This window comes from Curcuma longa, chromosome 17 (assembly GCF_044706935.1).
Source record: "Curcuma longa cultivar G26 ecotype Majalengka, Jawa Barat chromosome 17, ITB_CL_G26_1.1, whole genome shotgun sequence".
NCBI classification, from domain to species: Eukaryota; Viridiplantae; Streptophyta; class Magnoliopsida; order Zingiberales; family Zingiberaceae; genus Curcuma; species Curcuma longa.
In genome coordinates this window covers 4,290,005-4,315,451 of record NC_133877.1, presented here as the reverse complement: position 1 = coordinate 4,315,451, position 25,447 = coordinate 4,290,005, and the positions used below count along the sequence as shown (strand labels likewise).

General features: G+C 36.7%; 4 protein-coding genes across 6 annotated transcripts; 3 read left to right on the top strand and 1 right to left on the bottom strand.

Moving 5' to 3' along the window:
- Positions 1-82: 82 nt before the first annotated feature.
- On the bottom strand, positions 83-13,243 carry LOC141848549 (phosphatidylinositol 4-phosphate 5-kinase 1-like). 3 transcript variants are annotated; one of them, XM_074736590.1, is made up of 10 exons: positions 12,772-13,243; positions 11,158-11,215; positions 9,900-10,973; positions 9,178-9,345; positions 7,989-8,154; positions 7,153-7,260; positions 6,892-7,079; positions 4,755-4,909; positions 2,324-2,495; positions 83-1,182 (listed from the first exon to the last, which is right to left on the bottom strand). In XM_074736590.1, exons 2-10 carry the CDS (start codon positions 11,193-11,195, stop codon positions 906-908), a joined length of 2,346 nt encoding a protein of 781 aa, XP_074592691.1. In that variant the 5' UTR covers positions 11,196-11,215; positions 12,772-13,243; the 3' UTR covers positions 83-905. The 3 variants fall into 3 exon arrangements, with proteins under 3 accessions (XP_074592691.1, XP_074592692.1, XP_074592693.1); XM_074736591.1 differs by having other exon boundaries at positions 13,124-13,243; XM_074736592.1 differs by lacking the exon at positions 12,772-13,243 and having other exon boundaries at positions 11,124-11,194.
- LOC141811560 (transmembrane emp24 domain-containing protein p24delta3-like) lies at positions 11,363-14,870 on the top strand. The gene is made up of 4 exons (XM_074699581.1): positions 11,363-11,423; positions 14,230-14,456; positions 14,547-14,623; positions 14,701-14,870. The coding sequence occupies exons 1-4, from the start codon at positions 11,363-11,365 to the stop codon at positions 14,843-14,845; spliced, it is 510 nt and encodes a 169-aa protein (XP_074555682.1). The 3' UTR covers positions 14,846-14,870.
- A 5,586-nt stretch (positions 14,871-20,456) lies between these two features.
- On the top strand, positions 20,457-21,190 carry LOC141848471 (ethylene-responsive transcription factor ERF014-like). The gene has a single exon (XM_074736505.1). It carries the CDS (start codon positions 20,489-20,491, stop codon positions 21,029-21,031), a length of 543 nt encoding a protein of 180 aa, XP_074592606.1. The 5' UTR covers positions 20,457-20,488; the 3' UTR covers positions 21,032-21,190.
- A 1,443-nt stretch (positions 21,191-22,633) lies between these two features.
- On the top strand, positions 22,634-24,751 carry LOC141848472 (putative calcium-binding protein CML13). Its single transcript, XM_074736506.1, has 7 exons — positions 22,634-22,725; positions 22,877-22,994; positions 23,107-23,143; positions 23,217-23,244; positions 24,146-24,298; positions 24,372-24,474; positions 24,639-24,751. The coding sequence occupies exons 1-7, from the start codon at positions 22,723-22,725 to the stop codon at positions 24,701-24,703; spliced, it is 507 nt and encodes a 168-aa protein (XP_074592607.1). The 5' UTR covers positions 22,634-22,722; the 3' UTR covers positions 24,704-24,751.
- Positions 24,752-25,447: the final 696 nt, after the last annotated feature.

The window sequence follows — 25,447 nt, the reverse complement described above, 5'->3', positions numbered from 1 at the left end:
GATTTCACCTTTTTGCATAAAAATAGAGGAGGATTTCAAATAAATTTGATATATATAAAGAAACATCTTGTTCATTTTGTTAATATACACATTCATATTTCGTCTCCACCTTAATCATTCTCTGGGATGGTAAAATACATTAACTAAGCTTTGTGAATCAACGAAAGATGTCATTATCTTATAAAATGTAGAATTGTGCAAATACCTTTTAAAAAGGTAAATGATCCAGATATACCTGTCTTTTTTATTTGGAATCCAAATTTGAGTTACCAGCACCAGACACTATCCATATTTTAGTAGCCTCGCCAATGTGCTTAAACGAGGCTTTCTGTTTTTGATGGCGCAATTTTCTCGCATCACAAATAGAGGAGGAATTTGAACTCACTCATGAATGAGATGGACAGTTATAATCCTCAACTCATTTGAACTTTACAACACTCATAATCAAGGAACAGAAAGAAAGAACGTGAGCAAAATGAATTGTAGGTGTATTAGGAGTTATTCCTCAACATTCTCATGGATCACTTGGGGCATGATGGTTGGTCACGATACACATCGGGAAACACTGATTAATCTCACAGACGTAACATCATCCTGGCTGGAGGCTGGAGAAAACCACTGTGTGTTTGCACGATGACAAGATGTTCATGGACTCTCCATTCTGTTGATTGATGGCATTGACTGAAGCTGTAATAAATTTCTTGAAAATCTTTACCGAACTCCAAGGATACACATTGTACAGGGAAAACGGCATTATGATTGAGAACATGGATCCACAGCCAAAGCTTAACCTAATGGGTCATGGCGTAAGGAAAAAGAATACATGAGCACACGCTGTTGACCAATTTTTCACCCATCGACTCTGTGCCATTACTGGGCTCCTCCAGGATTCCTCTAAATAGAGCTTATTCTGGGAAAACTTCCTTCAGGAAACTGATGAACCGCTTTGAGTACATCTTTGGCTCAATAGCAGAAATCAACAGGGGGTCGTACTTGAGTGACTTGCAGGTGTGTTCCAGTTTCTTAGTCATGTTATACTCCTGCAATATGTCGATGATTCCAAAATAGAGAACAACGTCATAGACTTCAATGGGACCGGTTTCTGCTGAATCAAGTAGCCCATTGTGAAGTAGCTTCGAATTAGCTTGAGCTGGCATGTTAACTCCTAATTGTACACGCAACCTGTACTGATTATTAGATATCTTTGCCAACAGCACCACAATGACACTATTAGATGTAATAAAATCTAATCTGTATGCATGCAGTATAATGTTGCCTTCCTTTGTTTCTTTAAGTGTTCTTTTCAAATAACACAATCTATGCTTACATAAAATCTGACAAGATTACAATGCGTCCAAATACAACCACAGGAGGGCTGATCAGTGTATAAGATGTGTATGCTCAAAGCACTGGATGGTTGGCAGCTCCAAACACTCATTAAATATTAATACAAGACCTGATGTGACTTGGAGTATCTAAGAACCTCGGCATGAAATCTAAACAATCTTAGACTGGAACATTCTAACAAGCAAAAATTACTACAGCTGGCAGCATTAATGCATGTGAGATTCATTCAACTAAACTTGTTTCTATTGTTCCGGGAAATGCCCATATTCGTAGGTACTTAGATCCTGATGCAAGTAAAAATACTTGTAGAAAGACACGATGAACAAGAGAAAGCATCGAGCATCTTGCTAGATGACACTTGTGAGAGTCTAATAGAAAACAAAATATCACCATCTTAGGGCAACACCCTCTTTTCAACTATGGAGATTGGATCAAGGAACCAACAAACTCAGTTGGGAAGATCTCTCACTGATATTTCTACAGCTACTTGTCAAATAGAATAATTACAGGCTGGTCCTCAAATATACTAAAGTATATGGCTACCTTTTTGTCTAAACCAAAATGACCTTTAGCATAGGGTTTGTTCTGGCTTCACTGGAAAGTTCTACGTTCAGATTTCAAACAGTTATGGAAATGGGCTAAGAATATGTCCCAGGTAATTCTCTGTACATGAGAAATCATCTACTCTGTTATCTAGATACGAGGTGAGTTCTTTATGGTTTTTAAGTCTTTCAAATGCCACTTAACATTAATGTCCAGTATATATCTTTTTGGATCAGCCTTTTCTTTAAAGATTAACGTGAAGTCTTCATTAGCTCATATAGTGATTCATTATGATATTTTACATTTTATCTCTATTACTACTGGACTGACAAGAATTTTTATTGAGGTTTAAAACATGTGTAAAATACATGTTAATTGGAAAAGGCTACATGTGAATAGCAAACAAGAAGATTGAAAAAAAATTAATATGTACCTTCCAGTGCCGGGCAAAAGAAGATCAACTTCCTTATTACCAGCTGCAGATGCTCTTAATGTGCTGCCTCGGATGTGTGAACCTGGTAGACTACTGACAGAACTTGGTTCATGTGCAACCAAGTACAAACCCTTTGGAAGGTTTCTGATTTCTTCATGTAACTGGGCCTCAGCTGGATGAGAGAAAACAAATGTATAGTCCACAATAAAAAAACGGCCTAGAGGAAAAGAAAGTTGAAAACAAATGCTATAAAAAAACGGTCTAGGGACGTGCAAATCATCTTCCTTTCATCCTCTTCCTGCCCCCTTTTGTTTGTGTCAACTGACACAAACTCAGACATATGGTACGTCAGTTGACACCAAAATAGAACCATTCTAGCCAACCACCAAATAGAACTGTTCAGGCTGGCCAACTATACCTAGCACTGAATGGAATTTTGAACCTTGCAAATAACCATTATATAATTAAAAAATTACTCATATGAACTGTAGATTAGATTAATTTTTTATCCGATTGATTGGTGAACTAATAGCAATATTTATGATCATGTGAACCAAAACCATAATCTAACAATCTCTTACATTGAAGTTTGGTCAGGCTTAGACCATGACCAAATCACAAGAGGAAAATCACAGAAAAGCATAATAACAATAAAAGTCATTACATGATAAGCAAGGGAATGGGTAGCATGGTATGGGGGTCTTCAAATTCATGAATACGTTCTCATACGAAGTTAAGATTTGCTTATTTATCATATTGGACAAAAACCCCAGATCTACAACTAACTATATTTAGAATTACATAAGGTTTCATTGCATCTGACAAATGATGTTAGGATATTTTTCAAAATTAAAGCATGTTTCCACAAGATCCATGTTCCTACGGTTCTAGAAATGGACTTATGAAACATTTCACACCAATTTGTCATATCAGAACCTAAAAGAGGACCTACTGCATTGGATTCTTGGTAACAGAGTAAACAAGTTGAGGAAAATGTATATTTTAAGCAGCATCTATGATGGAAGTGACATGGGTACTGTAGCTTGCACACTAGAGAGATTAGGTTGACGTGTCAATTGCCTGGCTAGAAACTGATAAAGAATTCACACCTATACCATACAGATAACCAAAACTTACCGGCATGTTACATGCAGAACAATTACGGAATAACACGGCTATATTGAACAGCCAACTACAAAATAGCCTGACAATGCCATTTCACTTCACTTTTTTGGATAATCATTTCTTAAAGGTGCAAGGTAAAGCGTCTTGAGAATATGTCGACAAAAAAAATAGTTCTACCACAACTTAGGTTTGAAATCAGCCCAATGATTTAGGGCCAGGTTTAAAACATCTAAAAATTGAATAGGTAGCATCAAAGCAAATGGGGATTACATCTTTGTTTGTTTTTTATTCAAATGTTTTCTACATTTCCATGTCCCATACAAGGATTGATTTCACAGATTTCAGAATGTGAAAGTAGTTTCTGACTTGCAAAAAGAAAATGTGAGACAAGAACTACAGAAATTGAAAAAATATATATACTGAAGATTTGTTTGGAAAATTAATGTGTTTGTGTGACAGTGACAGTGGTCACACTTCCATATCCCAACAACAGCAGGAGATCATAATAAGATAGATGGATCTTTACAAGTATGCAAGCTTACTACAAGACCTATTATCATCCGGTGATATTCAGCAAACCAGTAGGGGCCATGTTGATTGACAAAAAATGACCTAGAACTTGGTGTGTGAGATCTATGGTAATGGCAGTTAAGTCTCTCCTTCTAAACGTGTAGTAAAAAGTAGAGTTCCATCCCTCTAGAACTACTTAATTTTTCACTAACTAATTGTGGTAAAATATGCATGTATATATAACCAGAAGGCAAGAAGACCAAGAACATGACCATCATAAAATACACAAGGATTATTTGACTAATCAATGATTACTTATGAAGTTTCAGCAATATTTATCTTTTGCAAAGTCATCAGAGCAGCATTGAGACCATTGTCATACATCCATATTAATATCCTGTTCTCCTATAGCTGGCCATAATTCATAAACAAATATGAAGCAAAAAAGTTGTGTATGAGTGATATATCCATGTACTTTTATCCAATATTCAGTAAATATTGGGCAGTATCTATTATCAAACTTCATTAGGGTTTTGAACTTTATAAAGGATAGTCAAATTCCAAAGGTTGTTAAAATTTACTGCCTAATTTGGGCCACAAAATCTACAACAAAGATCATTGACTCAATTTAGAAAATGAGGCACAAAATTTATATTAAATAATGGAGGAAAATAAATTCAGTAACTATAAAAATATCTCTAATTGGCAAACTATTTCCATGAGAATGAAGTTACATAAATGAATATAAAAAAGTAGACAAATGTATCTTTGTACCATAACTGGAAAAGATACCTACAATAATTGTCTGCTGAACCTGCATTCTCTGTTGGTAAATTATGAGATTCTGAATATGCCTTCAAATGCTCAGGAGCTCTAAAGTGCAGACCCAGCAACAAACTGTAATCGATTATGGATTGTGATTCCAGGAACTTACAATCTAGAGAGATTTGTCTGAAAAAATTTAAAAAAGAAAAGAAAGAAAGTTAATTTAGTGAGTTCAAGGCTATCTCTAGTATTTAATCATGATAATAAACTCACAGTTAAATTCATTGTGAAGCTGCAAATATCAAAAAAAAATTATCATGAACTTCAAAATCAGACATGAAATGCAGATCACAAGCCACAAATGTATCCTGGTCAGTGAGGAGCGACAACAAGAAAGAATAGGAAAAGATGCAAACAAGATTGAGCATAGAGAGATAGAAGGTACTTGTGTGATTCTGCTAGGATTTTTTTCTTGAATAAGCCCCTAGCCAGTCTTTTCTTCAATTAGTTTCTGTATTACATAAACCAAAAGTTTGGCTGCCCTTGTAATCAATTAGTTTCTATATTGCATAAGCCAAAATCTCAAAGCAAGAGAAGAAACAACAAAATACACTCATAAGGTTGGGATCAATAGACAGCTAGATAATTGTGCATCAATCTATTCCTATGTGGCCTGAAGTGGACACTAGAATCTCAGCAGCTTAGGTGTTAAGGTGTTCCGGCTAACATTGGCTCATAAATTAAAAATGGAGGAGATCTCACAATTGTAGATGGAGATATACACAAATTGATCCGAGTAACTCCTAGCTATATCCTGGTTTGGATACCATCTACCAATGTCTATAAATCGTTATTGTCATTTTACAATATACAACTTAGTATATGAACTATTTACAATTAGTCCCCTAATTGCTCTCGCATATATAGGTTTTGTAACCTAAAAACTGTTGTATGCAATACTATGCATCAATAGTTGCAAAAAGCATGAACCATAGATTCATGATCAAGAGTTCTCCAACAAAATGGTCCATACTATGACTACTAACTAGCATACTGGATCATGTTTTCATGTAGCAAATTGTTTCTTGACAAATATTTTGCAGGAAGATAATAATTCTATACATATCTAGCATTGTTAATTTTCACCATTGTCAGACTAACCAATACCTCAACTCTCAATTGAACAGATAGAATAAGGGAGATGCATAAAGAAAGAAAGGCAAGGTATCTTTAACAAGTAGAGGACATATTTCCCAAGCAGAGCAAGAAATGATGCATTTAAGTCTCATTTTAGAACTAAGCTTCCCCAACTTTTCAGACTTTAAGTGTATCTCATATTTACATCCCAATTTTACTTGCCTTCTGTTTGGATGGTGAAGATCCTCCCAATTAACTTAATTTGTTTACAAGAAAATTTTACAGCATTTCTTTAGTTATCATACATATATTATTCTCAGAAAAACTAGATAATAAAATTCCTTAGATTTATTCTCACAGTGATCAAGGTCATTGAAGAATATTAACTTATCGTTGGGTTTTGGAGAAGGGGATGACCATTCAAAGAGAGCAAGAAAGAAGCCAGTGATGTGACATGACACTACAGAAATACATCAATAATTATCAAGGTAGATGAAGGATATCAACTTATTGATAGATTTCAGAGGAGGGTAATACCATATGCAAAGAGCCAGAAAGAAGCTAGTGATGTGAAAATGATACTAAAACTAATAATGCAAACAGTAACTTAGCAAGAATGAGACCACATAAAATATGATATTCATATGGAACATGGCAAATCTTATAAAAAAGGATAAAACATGGCAAGGATACCTTTTTTGAGTAAAGGGAAAGGCTAATGGCTTGCCCAATTTTATATTTAGTTATATATTATGGGAGCAATCCCTCATTTGGAGGAGGCTGGTTTTAAACCTAGGATTTTCGCAACTACTTCCAAGGTCTTTGCAAACTTAGTAATAATATTAGCAATGTTCCAGGATCTAAATTCAAATATTCCCTCATGTTTTCCATTATCTTTCTACTATTTGAATACTTGTAGAAGAGGATAGGCCCTTTTTTGAGTGAATAATGTATTCCTTGCCTCTGCCAGAAAAGAAAGCCTAACATGATACTAAACATCATCTACAAGGCAATGAATTTAAGTAGCTGACCTAAAAAGTGACTGTCGCCATGATTTCTCTAAATGAAAAACATATGACAAATCAAGGTCCTTCAATGTTGTCTTCCCATTAGTTTTATGCATGCTTGTAGATCTTCCAATAGTGGAACCCTTCAAGTCATACTGGCGGTGAATTCGCAGTTCTGTCCGAAACATATTTCCCATAACAACAAAGCGAATCTACAAGAACAAAGTGTTAAATAGCAGGGAAGCATTTGAAATGTAGAACTGTGATGAAAATTTGTCTACACACCTTCCTCCCTTTTATAGTTAGTCTGTGAAGACCAAAAAATTTTGTTATTAGGGTATTGTCATAGGCTCCAACGTGAGCATAATAATTCGGAAGCATCTTTAACAGGATCTACAAGTTAAATGTTGAAATTTAGAACCTTCAGTTAAATTGAAATTTTTTTATACTAATGTAGTTGCTATCCAAATTATTGCTTATACTCCAACTACATTTAATGAACAACTAATAGTGGATCTACTTTGTCACAGTTAAGCAATGGCAGAAAATCCTTTTTTAAGCAGCATTTTTCTGGAACTACGAAAAAATTCTTCTAAACTAGACCAAATTAGGTTGGAAGTTTACACAGTTTGAAAGCATCTTATGACCTTTGACCTTATCCCTTCCTGAATCCAAACTGATAGAAGAATTGATTCTAAAACAAAAAAGAGATGTACCTATAAATTAATGCACTAGAGCCCAAGAATACTACAGAACTACATATTTGGTGCTTCATCAAGCAGCATGTAGTAGAAAGCTCCTGTGTGTTTGAAACAAAAATATCATGGATAAAGGATCTAGGGAAAGAAATTATGCAAAAGAGCTGCAACTAGCAATTTGTATAGGATTTGTTCACAAAAAGTGTATAATATGCTGCCAAATTAAAAGATAACAATGTTTTTGCACTGAAGATATACCCATTTTTATATCTATTACACAATCAATCCTAAGCAAGGACAAGAGGGAAACAACAAAGTTTTGACATTTAACTTCATGTAACTAATTTCATTTAAATGGTACCTAAGCAAGCAACATTTGAAAGTTGAAAAAAAACGTGGGAGAAAATAAATTTCATTTCAAACCTTAAGTTCATATTTTCTCAGAGTCTTTATCACAAATCTTTCATCTTGAGAAAGGTAAAATATGCTGCCGCTTTTCCCTGGAGATGAAAGCTCCTTTAGGCCATCACCTCCACATATGGACATCATGTAGTCTGCAGCATCTATCTTAAACATTTCACGAAGATTCCTGAAAACATATTGCATTAAAGAAAACAGTGAGCACCAACTCTCAAGCAATCAAATGAAAAAACCAGGTTGCAGATAAGAAATCACACAACAAAGCAAGTACAAAGAGACACGGGGTAGTTGTAGGGCACAAATATTCAGATATATTGTGTATTTTTTTGAAAAAATGATAGGAGTGAACAAATTGTGGTGTCAATTGTAACATCTGCACTTTTGCTTGTGTCCCTGCAAGTGTCTGCTGAAATTTATAAAGCTGTAGACACTCTAATCACTATAGGCACTGGGTGCAACCACTAACTTATAATATATGAAAACCCTTTCCTCTACTTCTAATATCATTTGATGATGGAAAATAAAAATTAACATAATCTTCTTCTTATAATTTACCCAAGGCTAGGAGGCAGATTGAACTTCTAATTTCTACGGTATAACAAAATAAAAGAATATATCACAGAAATGCAATGCAAGAAGAGTATGATTAAACTATATAAAGGAAAGATAGATTATGAAACCATGTACTGTAACTGTTCGTAACTTTTCCTGCAAAGCCAAGTAATTTTACGGGAAATTGATTCCAGAAAAAAAAATTAAATTGCATTAATTTATTCACTAGATTGAGTAGGGAAAAAAAGCCATTTAACTCCCTATGGGATAGTTGGGGCAGTCACCCCCATTGCATCAACTGTCCCACCATCCCTGCTATGCATGCTATTTTGTTGAGGCCGGTAAAGTTGTAAATGTATGTCATTAAGTCTATACTCCAATACAGAAAGAGGGAAAAAGTTGGGAAAATACAAAATGATAATGTTGGAAAGCTTCATGCAAAGTCCCTTATATGATATTTGACTAAATGGGTGAACCTCTAGCATCATAACCAAGATCAAGAACTATTTCTCACTATTTGCGCATGGCATGAGCATGGAAGACCAAAAAGATACCTAACCTGATGTAAATCACTAGAATACATATCTAAAATGATTGTTTTAAGTCAAATAAAGAATCAGAAAGAATGATGCTGAATTACCTAAAAACCATAGGACAATAGTCCTTCCAAAAGAAACCAATGGAGTTATGTGGAGGTGTAAATTGAGATCCCATACAAGGGAAGTACATTCGTATTCTAGCTCGAGGCCCAAAATCAGAGGATCGGACTTCACGCATAGGCACTGGTGTGATTTTCCCAACTGTATACCTGTCAGTTTCGAAAGGAGAACTCAGTTTCTCCACATTGAGGTTACACTAACAAATAATTATTAAAACAAATAAAAGTTAAATATATGGCTTAGGAAGATAGATTTCACGAAGGATAGATCATGAGAATCATTTCAATAGGAAAGTTACATGATAATGAAAAGAAGCAAACTTTCACTATTTTGATTGACATTCTTTTCAACGGGAGGATGTCAACTGGGTGAGGGAGGATGTCAAAAACACTCTAGATGGCTCAATGTGATGAAGATTTATTTGCACAAGCTTTTCAACCAAAATATATATAAACTCAGCTCGGCCACTAATAAATAGTCAAGAGGTTTGTTTTGAATTCCTATATAGAAATAAACCTACCAAATTCTTTAAAAAAATCTCTATCATCAGAATAAATTAACTTCAAAGCACAGAGTAATCCAACAAAATGATTGAAAAATAGTTTGATGCGCAATATGAGTTACACAGCTACAAAATGAAAGAGATAAGGAATGAAAGGCAGAATGTATAATGTTCTCAAGCTCACTAATTTAAGATATTTACCTAATTCCAAGTTGCAAGTTTAGCATCAGATAGTAGTTCCTGTGGCCTCTGTAAATATTTTCACCAGGTCCCCTTGATTGTTGCTTCATTTTCCAGTTCTTTTTACTTCTTTGAGATTTTTCAAAATCATAATAACTAATGCTTTCAGTTATTAGAACTCCTTGCATGTACTCTCTATCATATGCTACAACACAGGCATCTACAAGTACATGTTGCCCTTCATCAGATGAAGAACACTGTGTATGAGATGTGCTCTCTGACAAACTACTACAACTAGTGTCAATGTTCCAGACTCCAAGAGATGATGGCCTATGTGATATTCGCTTTGATTTATGGAAGTAACCAAGTGTGCTCCATCTAGTGATTTTACATCTTCCATTAAAGGGCTTTTTGCTCACTGGTGCTTCAGCACTGTATAATGCAGAATGGAAAAGCCTTTGTACCATATTATCATGCAGAACAGATTCTGGACATCTAAGTTCATTAGGTACTTTGCTTCCAGGAGGGAAAAAGGTTCCATGTCCATCCTTTAACCCTTTACTCCAAATTCCAATATAAATTGATCCATCTGCGTATTTGTAGCAGCCTGAGCCGTTTTCTAATCCGTCTGACCAATCACCATAAAATATATCACCATTTGCCCACTTCATAACCCCTTTACCATACATCTTTCCATCCTTCCAATTTCCAGTATAAGTATTGCCATTACTCCATCTGTATGTGCCAAGACCTTCTTGGCGACCCTCCCTCCACAGACCATCGTATTCATCTAGATTAGAATAAGTTTTGACTCCCTTTCCATGTTGTTTATTCATCCTCCATAAACCTTTATGGACAGAACCATCAAGTCCAAAAAGAGTACCCGAACCATGGAGAAAACCTCCACAAAATTCACCTTCATATGTTGCACCAGATAGCCAATATATCTTTCCTCTACCAGTTATTTTGCTTTTCTCCCATTGTCCATCATATATCATTCCATCTGACCAGGTATATCTTCCTATCCCATGAGGAAGAAAACCATCAAAACTTCCAACATAGACATCACCATTTGAGAGTATCTTCTCACCATAGCTAGCAAGCAAGTGATAAATAAAATTTCAATAGAAGATAAGAAGAGCATAAACCTGTCTTACTTGATGCTTTTATCAAGAAGACTCTAAATAACAACCATCTTAGAATGTAGAGATGTGTTGTTTAAGATGAGAGAAAATAATGTAATACCTAGGTAGATGAAACAAGGGCAAAAACATCTCACCTTCCACCAAGCTCAGGGCTCATATTCAAACCTGACATGTTATGTTCCCAACTAAGATCTACATGAAAAAAGAATCAAGATAAGATAAAACCACAAGCAAAGATCTCCATATATGAGACTGCAAGACAATTTCAGCATTAAACAAACAGGTAGCAGAAAAGTTTCTGAGTCTAAAAGCTAGATAGTAATCTCTGTGTAAGTGAATATGGGAAACAAGAACAACAACAAGGCACAGTACAAAGGTGCCATCACATTCACCCACTCATGTATGCTCCCCATGGTGAAGTACACAATTAATCTTTCTTAGGGCCAGAAAAAACAATGTATGCAAAATCATATTTGGCCAACACATCCAAATAATCATGTACAAAATCCATATTGAAATTTGAAAGTGGTTGACGTATTTTAATAACTAATAAAATCACATATTAGCTTTTGTATGTTCTAACGTTCCGTTTCTAACACCTCTAAGTGGAACCTGAATGTTGACAATCACAAATCCAACAATAGATTCACCAGTAAATTCTATACAAGAAGAATTGCCTACATGGAGTGAGAAGGGTATTTTAGTAGAATGGGCCGAGAGGGAGCCTAATTTGGGTATTTTTGAACAAGGGACACAAGGATTCAAGAGTTTAAGTAGACGGTAATGCAATGGACTCATTTTTTATCGCATAGTGGAATGCAAGAGCATATGCATATCAGTATTAAAATTTTTAAAGATATATTTATATTGATGTCAAACCTATTTATCAAGTTAACACTCACAGGATTCTGAATAGGAAAATTTAGGGTTTTAACTAAATTTGTTTGTGTTTAAATAGATTTGAGCAAACTAAATATGGTTTTTTTAACAGTACATGCAGAGTGCATATGCCATATGCAGCCACATGTGGTTTCCATGCATTTCCCTTCAAAATTTGCCTAGACAACCTCATAGGAAGCCCAAGCAAAGACTTTTTAAAACCGTGAGAGTATCAGAACTCATAATTCTTCATTGGTAGAGGTCCTAATTGGGTATTTTCCCTATTCAAAATTCTAAATGAATATGTCATTAGCTCCAAACAACACAGCTGAGGAAGTAAGGCATTGAGTATAAGAGAGATCTCAATGTTGAAAACTGATAGACAAGATCAGGACACCACACCCTGCTAACCTTAACCTTAAGAAGTGTAATCAAAGACATAAATAGGATAACTTCAATTTGAAAATGGCTTCCACATAGTAAAGCAACCCTTTCCAAGAAATCCGCATCACCACAAAATCTGTACCTCACCTTAATTGGATTGAGGTTACAGATCTCCAAATTGTGAGTGTGGAGATAGTAAGGAAACTTATTACGTATATATTAAGCCTTTCACCCTGCGAATCAATCCACCCTCCCATTGAAATACTATGCTTCAAGTTCATCATCAAAGATATTAAAAATTATCTAAACTACACTTTTCATTTATCCACGAGCTTAGGTCCTAACGGAATAAAGTCCTGTCTTACTCAAATCTATTAGATTCACCTCACAGAGGATCATTCTTTAATCACTTTCACCCATGAACTCGAAGAAACCGATCAGACCACAGATAAATATAAAGTGCTAAGAGCAAATCGAAACCCTACCTCGCCGAGACTCGCACCCCAAACTTCACTCCGGATGCCCTAGAAATATGAAAACGAGTAGCACCAACCGCACGGAACAAGCATCCAGGACGCAACTGAAAAATTGGAAGCCAAAGAAAGAGAAACCAGCTTGGCGAATCCGGAAGCGAAAAACGCCAACAGGACGCGCCAAGGATCAAGAATTTTTCAACCAAAAAAGGGCTTGAGCTCCCAACTGAGTAGAACAAGTGGAAAGAGGCATCGATTCCGTCACGACGCACCGACCGGAATCCATCCAACGATCCTGCCCCATAATTTTATCCCCATCTCTCTCCTAGTCTTTGTTTCGTTTCAAGCACGACGTTGGCTTTACCTTCCCCGCTCTGTTGTTTTCCTCTTGCCTTGTTCTTCCGCCGCTGGTGCTGCCGCTTGCCGTCGGAATCGGAGTGACCTTTTTTTTCCGCTGTGCGTTACTTTTTACCAACGACCGAAGGGAAAGGAATGTGGGAATCCTGAATAAAGCTTGCCTTTTCTTGTTTTTATATATCTTCGGCGAAATTTGCATATCGAACCCTTCAAAATCAGATATTTCAGTATTCGCCTCTTAATTTTGCTACCGCCTTCCGACTTTGCTGCCTCTCTTCGCTGGCTTACTTTTTTTTATTCATTTAAGTATCCATAATGTCTATAATTTTAAGTAGATTTAAATCTGTCTAAATATCTCAACCCTAACGATGGGACCCGCAACATTAGACGCCGAGATATTTTGTCAGGCTGATGGCGGTGCATCTTGAATAAACAATTACAAGGACGGATTTTAAACGACGACAAATCTGCGATTTTAAAATGTACAGGGACTCGGGCATCAAAACCAAAAATACGTGTATGTTAATGGAAAAAAACAATCGCCGGGGCCCCACTAGCTTCACTGTGCATGCTTTGCTCGTCAACCAAAATCATATTTTGAGAATAGAAAATATTTTTTTTAAAAAAATAATAATTAATCACGAATGCATTATTTGCTAATTTTAAATTGATAATCACATTTTCAGTAAATATTGTATCAACACATCAAACGAGTGAAAAGTGCAAATAGAGCCCTCTATTTTTATCAAATTAATATCACGACGATGCATCAGTGCTTGCTTGACTTGGCGTAGTTGATTAGCCACTTCTCGTCGTCGCGCAGGATGTCACGTCTCGATCGTGCATGTCCACCTCCGCCGTGTCAGCTTCACGTATGAATACATAACAATAATTGTTTTCCCGAATAGAGCATGTGCCATGTGGTGATCCACACAAAGTCATTTATTTATTTTTTTATTCTGGATAAGCATATAAATGGAAAAAAAAAGACGTTACAAAATTTGAATGATTAATGAATTAAATCCAAAACCGCGTTACAAAATTTGGCATCGAACCAGATTGAGAAGAGTTAATGGTGTGTTTACGTCACGCCCGCCATTAAATCCAAAACAGCTATCCGATTCCAGGTGACTTCGCCGACTGAGAACACTCTTCATCATCAAGAAAATATAACAACAGGCCAGTTTGGATTCACCGCGAGTGAGCAAGGCACCTACAAACTATGTTTCACGCTGGATGATACAGAGAACACAAGCGTTCAAGCAGGCGTCAACATCGACTGGAAGATCGGTTTCGCTGCGAGGGACTGGGAAGCCATTGCCAAGAAGGAAAACATTAAGGCATGATGCATTGAGTTACGTTAGAACTTGTACGTTTAAATTCATTCTTATTAATTCAAGTACCTTAACTTCTTGATGAATTTCCAAAAGGGTGTTGAGCTCGGGCTAAGGAAGGTGGTGGTGTACGCGACATTGATCCATAAACGCATGCTGTATCTGGTCGGCAAGTAAGATTAACAGTTTCGACTTCGGCATTTAAGTGCAACTCACTGACTTGTTGCGTTTTGGTTTATGGAATCTGCAGGGGAGAAAGAATGAAGAATGATAGTGAGAAGGCGAACTACAGGGTTGCATTGTTCAGTTTGATGTCTGTCGCTGTGTGCATTTTGTCTTCGGCTTTGCAGCTGCGGCACCTGAAGGGGTACTTCCACAAGAAGAAGCTGATCTAGGCATCTTAATTAGTCTCTAAGACAAAAAAATAATTTGTGGCTATGTCGGCATTAACATGATTTAAAGATTAAATTAAGAGTTTAAAGGGCTGAAAGTGTCGAGTAAAAAAATTTTAAAATAATTATTTAAAAATTATTTAAATTTTTTAGTGCTAAAGTGAATAAAATTTTAAGCAAACTCCGCTTAGCCGACTTTAGGGTTGAGGTGCGCCTTGTCTCGACCGACGCCGCCGATGTCTGAAGGAAAAACCAATGTCGCTGCGGTGGTGCAGGAAAAGGTTCGCGATACGAAGATTAAAAGAAAGAAGAAGAAAATCGGTAACGAGATCGATGAGATTTTCCAGGGAAAGAAGAGAAAGATTGTTCCTGCTGATGATCAGAAAGTAAAGGATAGGAGCAAAAAGCTTGATAAGGTGGTAGGGGAGGGCGGTAGCTCAAAGACGAAGGATAAGAAGAAGAGGAGGAAAGTGGATCTGAATGAAGATTCCGGGACTCCAGGTCGTCGGCGGCGCACAGCGGATGGCCTGGCCATCTACTCCGCGGATGAGCTCGGCTGGGGGAAGGCTGACGTGGGAGGTACCCCTCTTTGCCCCTTCGACTGTTCTTGCTGCTTCTGAACAGTTGAAGGAGTGCGAAGGTGGCCCTTTTGCATCCGTTTTCGTTGCTCAGTTCTTAATTTAAATGTACACTGAAGATCATGGTTCGATTATCATCTGTGAAGATTGAATTTTCCGCAAGAGAATCGAACATATTGGTGGTTTTGTGCGATACATGCTTTAGGCTTTTAGGTTTCTGCAAGTTGTACTAATATTTTATCTATAGTTTAGATTAAAGTTCGAGAGAAGGTTACAAGGGAGAATGCACATGGACCGTGTAATTTCCATGGACGTAGACACTTGTTATCTTCATTCACTTCCTATTTTTCTAGTGATTATGTTATTAATCGTGCTCTGTTTACAAGTTTCTTTTAAACCTTTTTTACTATTGCTCAATGATCGGTTACATTACTAGTTATTTTGTATCCTTTTGTGTGATAAAGTGTTCCTTGAACTGTTAATTTTGTTCAAACCATTATCCTTGTTTCTATAGTTACCTTGATGCAAGAAAGGGAATCCAAACTGAGACGAAAAGCACCTCATCAATTCTTTTGACACCTCGATTATGCTTATGGTGAATTAATATGTGCTTAATCGTGTACAATTTCTTAGTGGGCAGAGTGATAAGCTGTTGGTGGAGGGTTAAAGTTCGTGTTTCTTAATATATACCAAAAGTTCTATAGTTAGTAAACACATAAATATCCAAGGAAAATGGTTTCAAGGAGATATGGAACTACTATGGTTATGCTCTAACCTCTGGTACTTGACAGAAGTTAGACCGTAACCTTCATAGTCTAGATTTTCAGGAAGTGATCACCCTTTTCCATTTTATTTTGGTGAATTCCTGAAAATTTTCTCTAACTTATGTTGGTAGGTTTTGGTTTAAAGTTCAACGAAAAACATTTATTGTGCTGATTCCAAATGGTCAAACATAAATTGAAAACACAGGCAGCATTATGTTGACTTTTTTCATATCAGGACATATTGGCTATGGGCCATTTGGGATCTATTTGGGTACAATCATTTTGGTCAGACCTTGTAAGTGCTCATTTGTTCCTATCAAGCTCCCTTCTAGGCACTGATCCAATCTTTATTTTCTGACTGTTTTGATCAGTTCATATTGGCAATACAGTGATTGGTCTGATCCTAGCATAAGAATTATTGTTAAGGTTTTCTACTCCTAATAAATGAAGAAAACCAGTTTGGATGAACTTTCTACTTGCTTATTTTTTTCCCTTGTTATCAATCTCATTATGTTTTACAAGGATACACCTAAAAATAAACCAATGGAGAATGCCATTATGAGTTTGTGAGTTTGGTATTTCCATACCATGTGGCAGATTGTCGATACACTTGTAATAGATTTGAAAGCAATACCTGTGAGAATTTTGTTTTTCTCTCATGGATTTTGGCTAATTTGTAAATGTAACATATCCTGAATAATGTTCATATTACAGTAGCAACAAAGTTGGACCATGTTTTAACTAATGCAAAGGGCTGTAAGATTGTAGCCGAAACCAATCATGTGGCATAGAGTTTGAATTAACTGCTACATTGAAACTCCTTTTTCCTGTACTGGGCATGTGCCTACTTATTGTCTATAATGTTCTTTGTTTGTTGCTCTTGGGTGTTACATATTTTCTCTGTGATTTTGTTAGTTGTGTGCTGGTTGCATAATCCTTTGGTCCTTTCTTCTTAGTGATCAATATTGGATTGGTTAGCAATTTGCTGTTGCATTTGCATGAAGTTTCTCTTGAGCTTTTAAAGAACCATTTGGGTTCTTCGTTGTATGATTAGATTAATACACTAAGGGAACATTAAGTGAGAACAAAAAATAGGTCCGCTTTAGAGGGAGTTCGTTTTGATTGGCAGCATTTGTCTTTCATTTTTTGTATCTTCATTGAAATTAGCTTCAATGAGAGACAAATTTCTTACCAATTTGTTTTGTCTTATGACAAAGTTGCAAAGCAAGCTAATTAGTCAATTACTTTAAAGAAACCCATCAATTTTTTTTCCTTTTCCCTTTTGTTTTGTTTTCATAGAGCTATCAAAACCTTTTCTCTAGCTTCTATACTTTTATATATATAAAAAACAATAGCATATAAAACTGAACACTTGGCATCTTTTTTACAAACTGAAACTGACCAGTTCATGTAGGAAAGAAATGGCCTTATGAGGTCTGTACCTTCGCAAAAGAATTGGTTTTACAGTTAACGAATGATGACTACTAATATAATATTATAACAAGCTAGAGTGAATTTTTCTAGTTACTAATAATTTTCATCAAATTTTATTAATTTTCAATCAACTCTCTATAAGTAAACTGTTGGAGATATCTAAATGCCCCTGACACATGGTGATTTATGGGATAATATAAGAGCTTTATAAGAGATGGTTGAGGTCTAACAAGTTAATGGGTTAGTTCTCTCCTCTAAGCTATATATTTGTGGGCTACCTATTGGCTATATATATTGCTTTTGTGTGCTACTTATTGACTTTTGCTGTGCTCAGTAGTGCTCACTTATTGCTATTATGTATTGATTAGTGTGCTTAAGATACTAGTCTAACTTTGAGTATAAGCATGCCAGTTGAGACTACTAAAAACAGGGTGCATGTTCTGGTAACCACTGTTGTTTACCAGATACTAGTAATTTGTTCTGGCAACTTACCTTGTGTGCTACTGTGGTTCTTAGGCTTGGAGGAAGAATGCAATCAAGTACATGTAGATTACTATCTACAGGTTAATTTTTTTTATTATACATTCAGATTTTGTGCTTAATGTTGGCTTTGAGAGTTATAAATAATCGAGCATCATTTCAATTTAGAGATTTTTTCTTACCTGTGGTCGGGTGAAATAGAGCTTGCATTTGGAAGTCGTTTATTATTGTAACTTTCAATCACTACATGGAGCATCTTTTTTTAGCAGATCTTAACCAATTCAAAGACAATACTGCAAACAGTTGCTTCATCTTTTCTTTTCACCTCAATCTGGGATCGGGTCAGCAGCTAACTTCCAATATATTGATTCAGCAAGCATTCTGATAGGTTGTGCGTGGTTCAGATTAGTAAATAACTTCTCCTACTTCAACTGGTCTGAATGATATAGATGCCCTCACCTTTGTTTTTGATCTAATTGTTTTCAGTCATTCTTTCAAAACATCTGCTTCCTATGCAGGATTCAAACCTTGATACTGTCTTCAGATGCGCAGGTTTTAGTGAATCATTTATGCGAGAATAAGGAGAGTTTTTCAGCTGATAAAAAAGCACAGTGCAAAGTATTCACCACATGAACATGATCACCACTTATAATAAAGAGTAAATCAGGAGTAGAATGGACTGATGACACTGCCATCAAGCACCTGGGAGAGCCTTGGGAGGGAGGAATAAACAACTCTGATGATCTCAGATCTAGCAAAAAAACATTAAACAATCAGCTCATGTGGTGGAGCATCGAGCAGGTCGCCAGTAGTACAAGGAGAATCCTTTCGTTGGATTTACAAGTACATCCCATGGCATGAGTCTCAGTAATTTTTGCTTGTTAGAATGAATATTCGGATGCACTTCATCTTGAGAAGGTCCAGTAGATGGCTTAAGCAGTAGGTGGAGCTTTATGCACAGTTAACTACAGCTTATCAGTTTATAAGCTTGATTGCATGGGCATAGAAACTTCAGGTGTGAGTTTGGATCAAATTTCAGAAATCTGCATAGCTTTTACTATCATTTATTTGACATCACTCAATAGGTTCATGAGTCCATTGTGTACTACCTCACCAGGTAGGGTCTGTCAGGACCTGAGGCTGGGTTTCCCATGTCTGATTAAACCTTCAGGGGGCCATAACAGATTCAACCAGCTAATAATTCCTGGTAATGTTAGCTTACTGTACTGCATGGCATGACATCCTTTGTTTTTTTGGCTACTGCAAGCTGACAGAATCCTATGCTTGCTTCTAGGTTTTCAGTTTTCCTACTGTCACTGTCTTACTATAATGTGTTTGATGAATGCTGGTGGTTTGAATGTGTTATGGTTTCCAGGATCTTAGTTGTGAAAAACTTAGTCTCACTCGTCGCCCAACATGACGATCTCCATGAAATTGCTATGGATGGATCTTCTACAGTTGCACGATTCAGATGGAATAGATCTCATTCACCAGATTCGGCCGTGAGGTCAAATGTTGTCGGATTTCTCTAGTGTGGAGCCCTTGGTATCTATTCCTGTATCTGATTGCTCGATCGACCTACCCCAGTTACAGCTAATGCTGTTTAATGATGGCGGGAAAAGGGTGGCTACTCCTTCCAAAGCATAGCAATCTGCAATATTCTCTTTATAAAATTTATTAAATTTCCAGTATATGCAACCATCACAAGAGGTAATATGCGATTTCCTTTTTTTTTTTAAGGAACAGTAATATTATTTGTTAAGACCAAAAAAAGGTCTGCCCTGCATGGATTTTATTATGCGAGAGGGTGAGATTACCTATTCCTCAAGTTAAACATCGATTCCTGTAAAGAAAACAAGGAGCCCTCAAATCTTGTGCACCCCTGGGGCACGTGTAACCTGGATGAGATGACTAATATCGAGTTAATTAATCTAGTGCATTTTATTTTTACCATGGTTTCAATCTTTTTTTCTCCAAAATTACATTTAATTTTCAATTCTTCTCCTTAATCTGATGAAACAGAAGAAGCATTTCCTGTTTTAATTTTATACATACATATTATAATTTTGGATAAAATTAAGCATGATATGAGGGGAAAATTTGTGCGGGTGGGTAAAAGTACAGCAGAAATAAATCTCGCGCAACACGGTTCACGTAGGACGACTTGGACCGCTACGGGCTCCATCTCAGGTGAGGTCAATAAATATACTCTGCGGTCCACGCATCATCCATCCATCCGTCGGCCTCTGCGGTCTGTCCTTGCGTTGGTCCTTCTCCATCGATTTTCCGTGGCGCCTATAAATAACTTATCATCTCAGGCAGCTACAGTGGATTAGATTACTTCGCCAGGAGAGGAGGAGGAGGAGGAGGAGGAGAGGAGGCGATAATTAATGGGGAAGAGCAGCGGGAAGAGGCAGTACAACGGGGTGCGGCGGCGGAGCTGGGGTTCGTGGGTGTCCGAGATCAGGGCGCCGCTCCACAAGACCCGCATCTGGCTCGGCTCCTACTCCACCCCGGAGGCCGCCGCCCGCGCCTACGACGCCGCCCTCCTCTGCCTCAAGGGCTCCTCCGCCGCCACCTTCAACTTCCCCGCCGCCCTCCCCCGAGGCCGCCTCATCGCCCCTGCCGCCTTGTCCCCCAAGTCCATCCAGAAACTCGCCGCTGCTGCAGCCGCCGCCAACTCTCCTTCGGACTCCGACGAGGACCAGTGCCGGTCCGTTGTCGTGCCGGCGAGCTCCAGCTCCACGATGACGGCGACGACGACGACCGAGAGGGGGGAAGTAGTAGCGGATGAGGCTTGGGTGGATCTCGAACCGCTGATGCAGTCGCCGAAGGACGCGGATGATCAATATGTGGCGGTGTCTTCTAATTATTGGCCGGAGGACTGGGAGGAGTTGGCCGCCGGCGACATCAACCTGTGGAACTTCTGCTAGAGATCATCACATTATATATTGCTCAGTTAATTAATTTGTTCTACTTGTTTGTGGAGATCGTAGACTGAAATATTTCGATCGATTCTAGTAGAACGTAATCAGTTTGTTCTAATAAAGCCACAATTTTGTTGCTGCTTAGAATTAGAGAAGAAAGATTTATCCATGTTCCTTTTCTCTTCTCCCTTTCTTCTTCTTGACAATATTATTGCATTTTGGATTTTTTTTAAAAAAAAATTATGACGATAAAGTTAATTTATTTAGTTATTAGATAGGTAATTTATATTTGTCCTATGCCTAAATGCTCATCTAGAAGAAGGATTTTTTTTTAATTTCAACTTTAGAGTTCAAGATATTTATATACCAATGGTCTTTTTTTAATAGTTTAAATAAACTGAGTAAAAAGAATTAATATAATTTTTCTAGCTAAACGTCAAAGAAGTCACACGATCATGAAGAGTAGTCACTAAAAATAAACTATTTGCCTCACCACGTGTCTCTGAAAGAATGACTATAATATGATTCCCCAAGTCAAAGTCTTAGTTGATTCCAAATCATATGAGAATTCAACTCTCATCTTCTTTTTTATGGAAGAATTACTACATGATTTCCTAAGTCAAAGACCTAGTTGAATCCATATCTAGAAGGTCTAGTTAAATCCAAATCTTAGTACCTAACTAAGAACTATTATATGATTCCTTAAGTCAAAGAAGTAGTTAATCCAAGTGAGAATTCAACAATTCATCCTCCACTATACAAACTAATTAAATATCACAAACTATTCTTATTATTCTTGATTGTGTCTAATTAAAAGCAATTGGCAAACTCCAAAGGGAAGAGCATAAACCATGTTAGTGAGTTTCTGTCAGCTTTCTCTTGTTTGGAATGCAACCAAATGCCAGGTCCATAACTGCAGATGCTTTGCAGTGTGCAGAAGCTAAAGACCTCTCAGTGTCATCTTTCAGACTCTGATGGTTGTGGTGTGCCTTCCCCCATCAATTTCATTTCCACAAATCAGTGAGGAGATTTACTTGTTTCTAACATCAAAAACAGATAACACAACTCAATCAGAGGCGACCACCTTCACATCTGCCAGCTCAAGTGCCAAGCCAAGTTAAGGAATTGATCTACGAAGACGACAGCGACGACTCAATAATGTTGTATCTTGTTCAAAGATGGCAATGACATCTTCTATCCTGACCATTTCCAAGTTAAGGAATTCTAGCATTTACATTAATAAACTGCAACATAATATGAACTGTTGTGACTTAAGTAACTTACAAGATTGTTTGATGCATAATTTGGTGCAAAAACATTCATTTTATAAGATTATTTGATACATAATTTGGTGCAGAGTCATTCATTCTATGAACACACTATCATAACAAAGATCTTCATTTAGTTTTTATATGAGAAAGAACTCCCGAAATAGACACCTTTTGAATGAAGGATTTCATGATTCGGCCCAAAAAATAATGGGCCGCAATGGGCCGTGAAATTTAATGAAGGCCTCTGCTTGGGCTTCATTCAGGTTCGGGCATAAGCGAGGAGATTTGTTATCGGATCCGACCCGTTATTTTAATCTATGATCGAAAGATATGGAAGCTTCCGCCGCGTTCCCCTGTGTTCCTCGTCGCTAGGTCTTGCCTTCCACGAGATCGAATCGAAGCAAGCGAGCACGATAATCTTCTGCAATGGTAAGTCTGCCGATCCCGTTTCCTCTGCTGATCTCGAATTCTCGCTTCATTCTCACCCTTTCGGTGAAAAATCTGCGAATACGACCGGATCTATCTCCCTTTTTCCTGATCTCACGTTACAACGCATAAAGATCCGATTTTGGTTGTGCAGTCGAGTGCTAGGATGGGGTCGAGGAGGGAGAAACCTCGAGCACGCCACCACGGGTTGAGCCAGCCGAAGAAGCAGGAGATCAAGGAAGTATTCGACCTGTTTGATACCGATCAATCTGGTATGGAAAATCGAGTTGGAGTTATTCTCGTTTAGAATAACAGTTTCTTCTTCTTCTTCTTTTTTTTTAAAAAAACTTGAGCATCTTTTTCTTCTTAATCTGTCTTGTATAGGTAGTCTTGATGCGAAGGAGCTGACAGTGGCCATGAGGTGCTACCATCCTGCTCTTCATGTGTTATCCAGTTTGATGTGGTCGCGCTAACATATTTATTGTCCATTGCAGGGCCCTGGGGTTTGAAATGACAGATGAGGTTAAGCACAATATATTGTTTCCTTTCTTTCTAGTTCCTACTATTTTCTTTCTCTATTTTTGTGCACTTCAAACTGAATTTCTTTCTGATTTAGTTAATCATCTATCTGTGCATTATATTCCAAGTATCATCAAAGGCTCCACATAGCATGTCATATAGCAATCTCACTAAGTTGAATGAAAGGGAAAAGTAAGCCATGGATACTAGGTGTATAAATAGACAGTAAGAAGCATTTGGTTATTGCATTCGTATTTAGAGTTAACCACATTGCACAAATTTTTTTTTTTTAGTTGTCAGGTGAAATAGGTTTGTCTATTTTGTAAGATTGTATATTCATATTATCATACGATAATCATCCTTTTTCTTTTGAGGAAAAGGGGAGGCCAATGACACCATCACATCGATGGCCTTCCCACCTATTTCATCATAATATGTTACATATGGGAGCAAGCCCTCACTCATTTGATGATTCAGTTCTTGAAAATAAGACCTTGACAACAATTTTCAAGTTCTGTACCAACTCAATGGCAAACACCTTCATCAGATGATCATCATGTCTCTATGTTTCATGGTAGGGCATTCAGATGGATTATGTAGTTCCCTTTTTATCATTTTGATGCTATCTGTAATCAAGCTTCTTTGGTCTTTTGAGTTCAATGTTGTGAACGGAACTCTTGCTGATGCTGAGAGTAATCCTTATTCAAAGCTCTTTCAAAAACTCTAGCTCAACAGATTATTTCTTATGTGGTTGAAATTAAATTAATGCAATAATGATGATATATTGCTACCTTGATGGAGTTATCTCAGTAAATTGTTGACTTTCCTATGCAAACATCTAAAGCTAAAGCTCTTTACTGTATATTCTTTCATTGCAACTCACTTGCTAAAACACTATATTTAGGATATCAACCGTTTAATGTCTGAAATAGACAAGGATCGGAATGGAGCTATTGAATTTGAAGAATTTCTTTCCATGATGACGGCCAAGATTGGTGAAAGGGACAACAAAGAAGAACTTACAAGGGCTTTTCGCATTATTGACCAGGATAATAATGTCAAATTCTAGCATCCTGCTTTTTCACTATGCTTTTAGGGTAATACTGAAATTTGTCTTGGATCCATCTCAGGGGAAGATATCTGATGTTGATATCCAACGGATTGCTCATGATTTGGGTGAGAGCTTTACACTTGACGAAATCCAAGCGATGGTAAAATCAGCTGACATCAATGGTAAGAAATACTTTCACTTTAATTGTGGAGGAGGATCCATTGTGGCATGTTTTCTCTTTTCTTTTCTAAGCATAATCATAGTACTTTTAGTCACTTTTTTTGACGTCACCCATAGACGGTTTGAACATTGTTGCTATTTTCATGAGATATTTTTTGGTATTCAGGTGATGGAGAAGTTGATATTGAAGAATTCCTGAGGATCATGAGAAGAACAAGTTATGGTTATTAAATCTTTCTGCTGTAATGTTTCTTGCTGTAGCAAGATATACATATATAGCTTGTTGTTTTCTTGTGTTTTCGTTGTCTCGTTCAAGTGTTGGTTGTTTAATATATCAACAATAATTACTTACGATATGTTAGCATTTCGAGTTTCGACGTCTTGGTTGAGTTGGATTTTCATTTTGAATCAAGTTTTTATTTATTTATTTATTTTTCTCCAATGCACAGTTATTTTGTTGGATGAACCCTTGGTTGGATCAGTTCATCTGCAGGTGCTGAATGCAAGAACCCTTTTTTGACAATATTATTTCATGTTATAAAATACAGCTGTTTATTAATTTTCAACACTTATTTCGTGTGGAAATATCATATTAGCATATTATACATGCTATTTATTATTATATGAAATCAAAATCTTTTGTTGTATATAAACAAAGTTAATTGGTATATACAATTTGAACATGATACAGTTTTAAATAAATAAATGTATATATAGGGATTTAATATCTGGTCTATTTTATAATACGAAATATTTGGAAGATTATTTATTTATTATTTTAAAATAAAAAAAATTAATTACTCATAGGGTGGGATGTGTCGGATTGTTTTATTTTTTATCTGACATTTCATGTGAATAATTAATTTTTTTTATGGTTTAATTTTTTTAAATATTATAATCTAACTTTTAAATTTTAATATATATATATATATATATATATATATAGAAATGATATACTGCATGACAGATTCCTAT

Bases quoted from the DNA above. Each gene is read 5' to 3' on its own strand.
- LOC141848549 (XM_074736590.1), bottom strand. From the start codon at position 11,195: ATGTCAGGTTTGAATATGAGCCCTGAGCTTGGTGGAAG. The intron at 10,974-11,157 runs GTGAGATGTTTT...CTTGCTTGCTAG, and splicing joins AGCCCTGAGCTTGGTGGAAG to CTATGGTGAGAAGATACTCT. The intron at 8,155-9,177 runs GTAATTCAGCAT...ATATGTTTTCAG, and splicing joins TATTGTCCTATGGTTTTTAG to GAATCTTCGTGAAATGTTTA.
- LOC141811560 (XM_074699581.1), top strand. From the start codon at position 11,363: ATGGGAAACAAGAACAACAACAAGGCACAGTACAAAGGTGCCATCACA. The intron at 14,457-14,546 runs GCATGATGCATT...AATTTCCAAAAG, and splicing joins CCAAGAAGGAAAACATTAAG to GGTGTTGAGCTCGGGCTAAG. The intron at 14,624-14,700 runs GTAAGATTAACA...TGGAATCTGCAG, and splicing joins ATGCTGTATCTGGTCGGCAA to GGGAGAAAGAATGAAGAATG.
- LOC141848471 (XM_074736505.1), top strand. From the start codon at position 20,489: ATGGGGAAGAGCAGCGGGAAGAGGCAGTACAACGGGGTGCGGCGGCGG.
- LOC141848472 (XM_074736506.1), top strand. The intron at 23,144-23,216 runs GTGCTACCATCC...TGTCCATTGCAG, and splicing joins GAGCTGACAGTGGCCATGAG to GGCCCTGGGGTTTGAAATGA. The intron at 23,245-24,145 runs GTTAAGCACAAT...CACTATATTTAG, and splicing joins GGTTTGAAATGACAGATGAG to GATATCAACCGTTTAATGTC.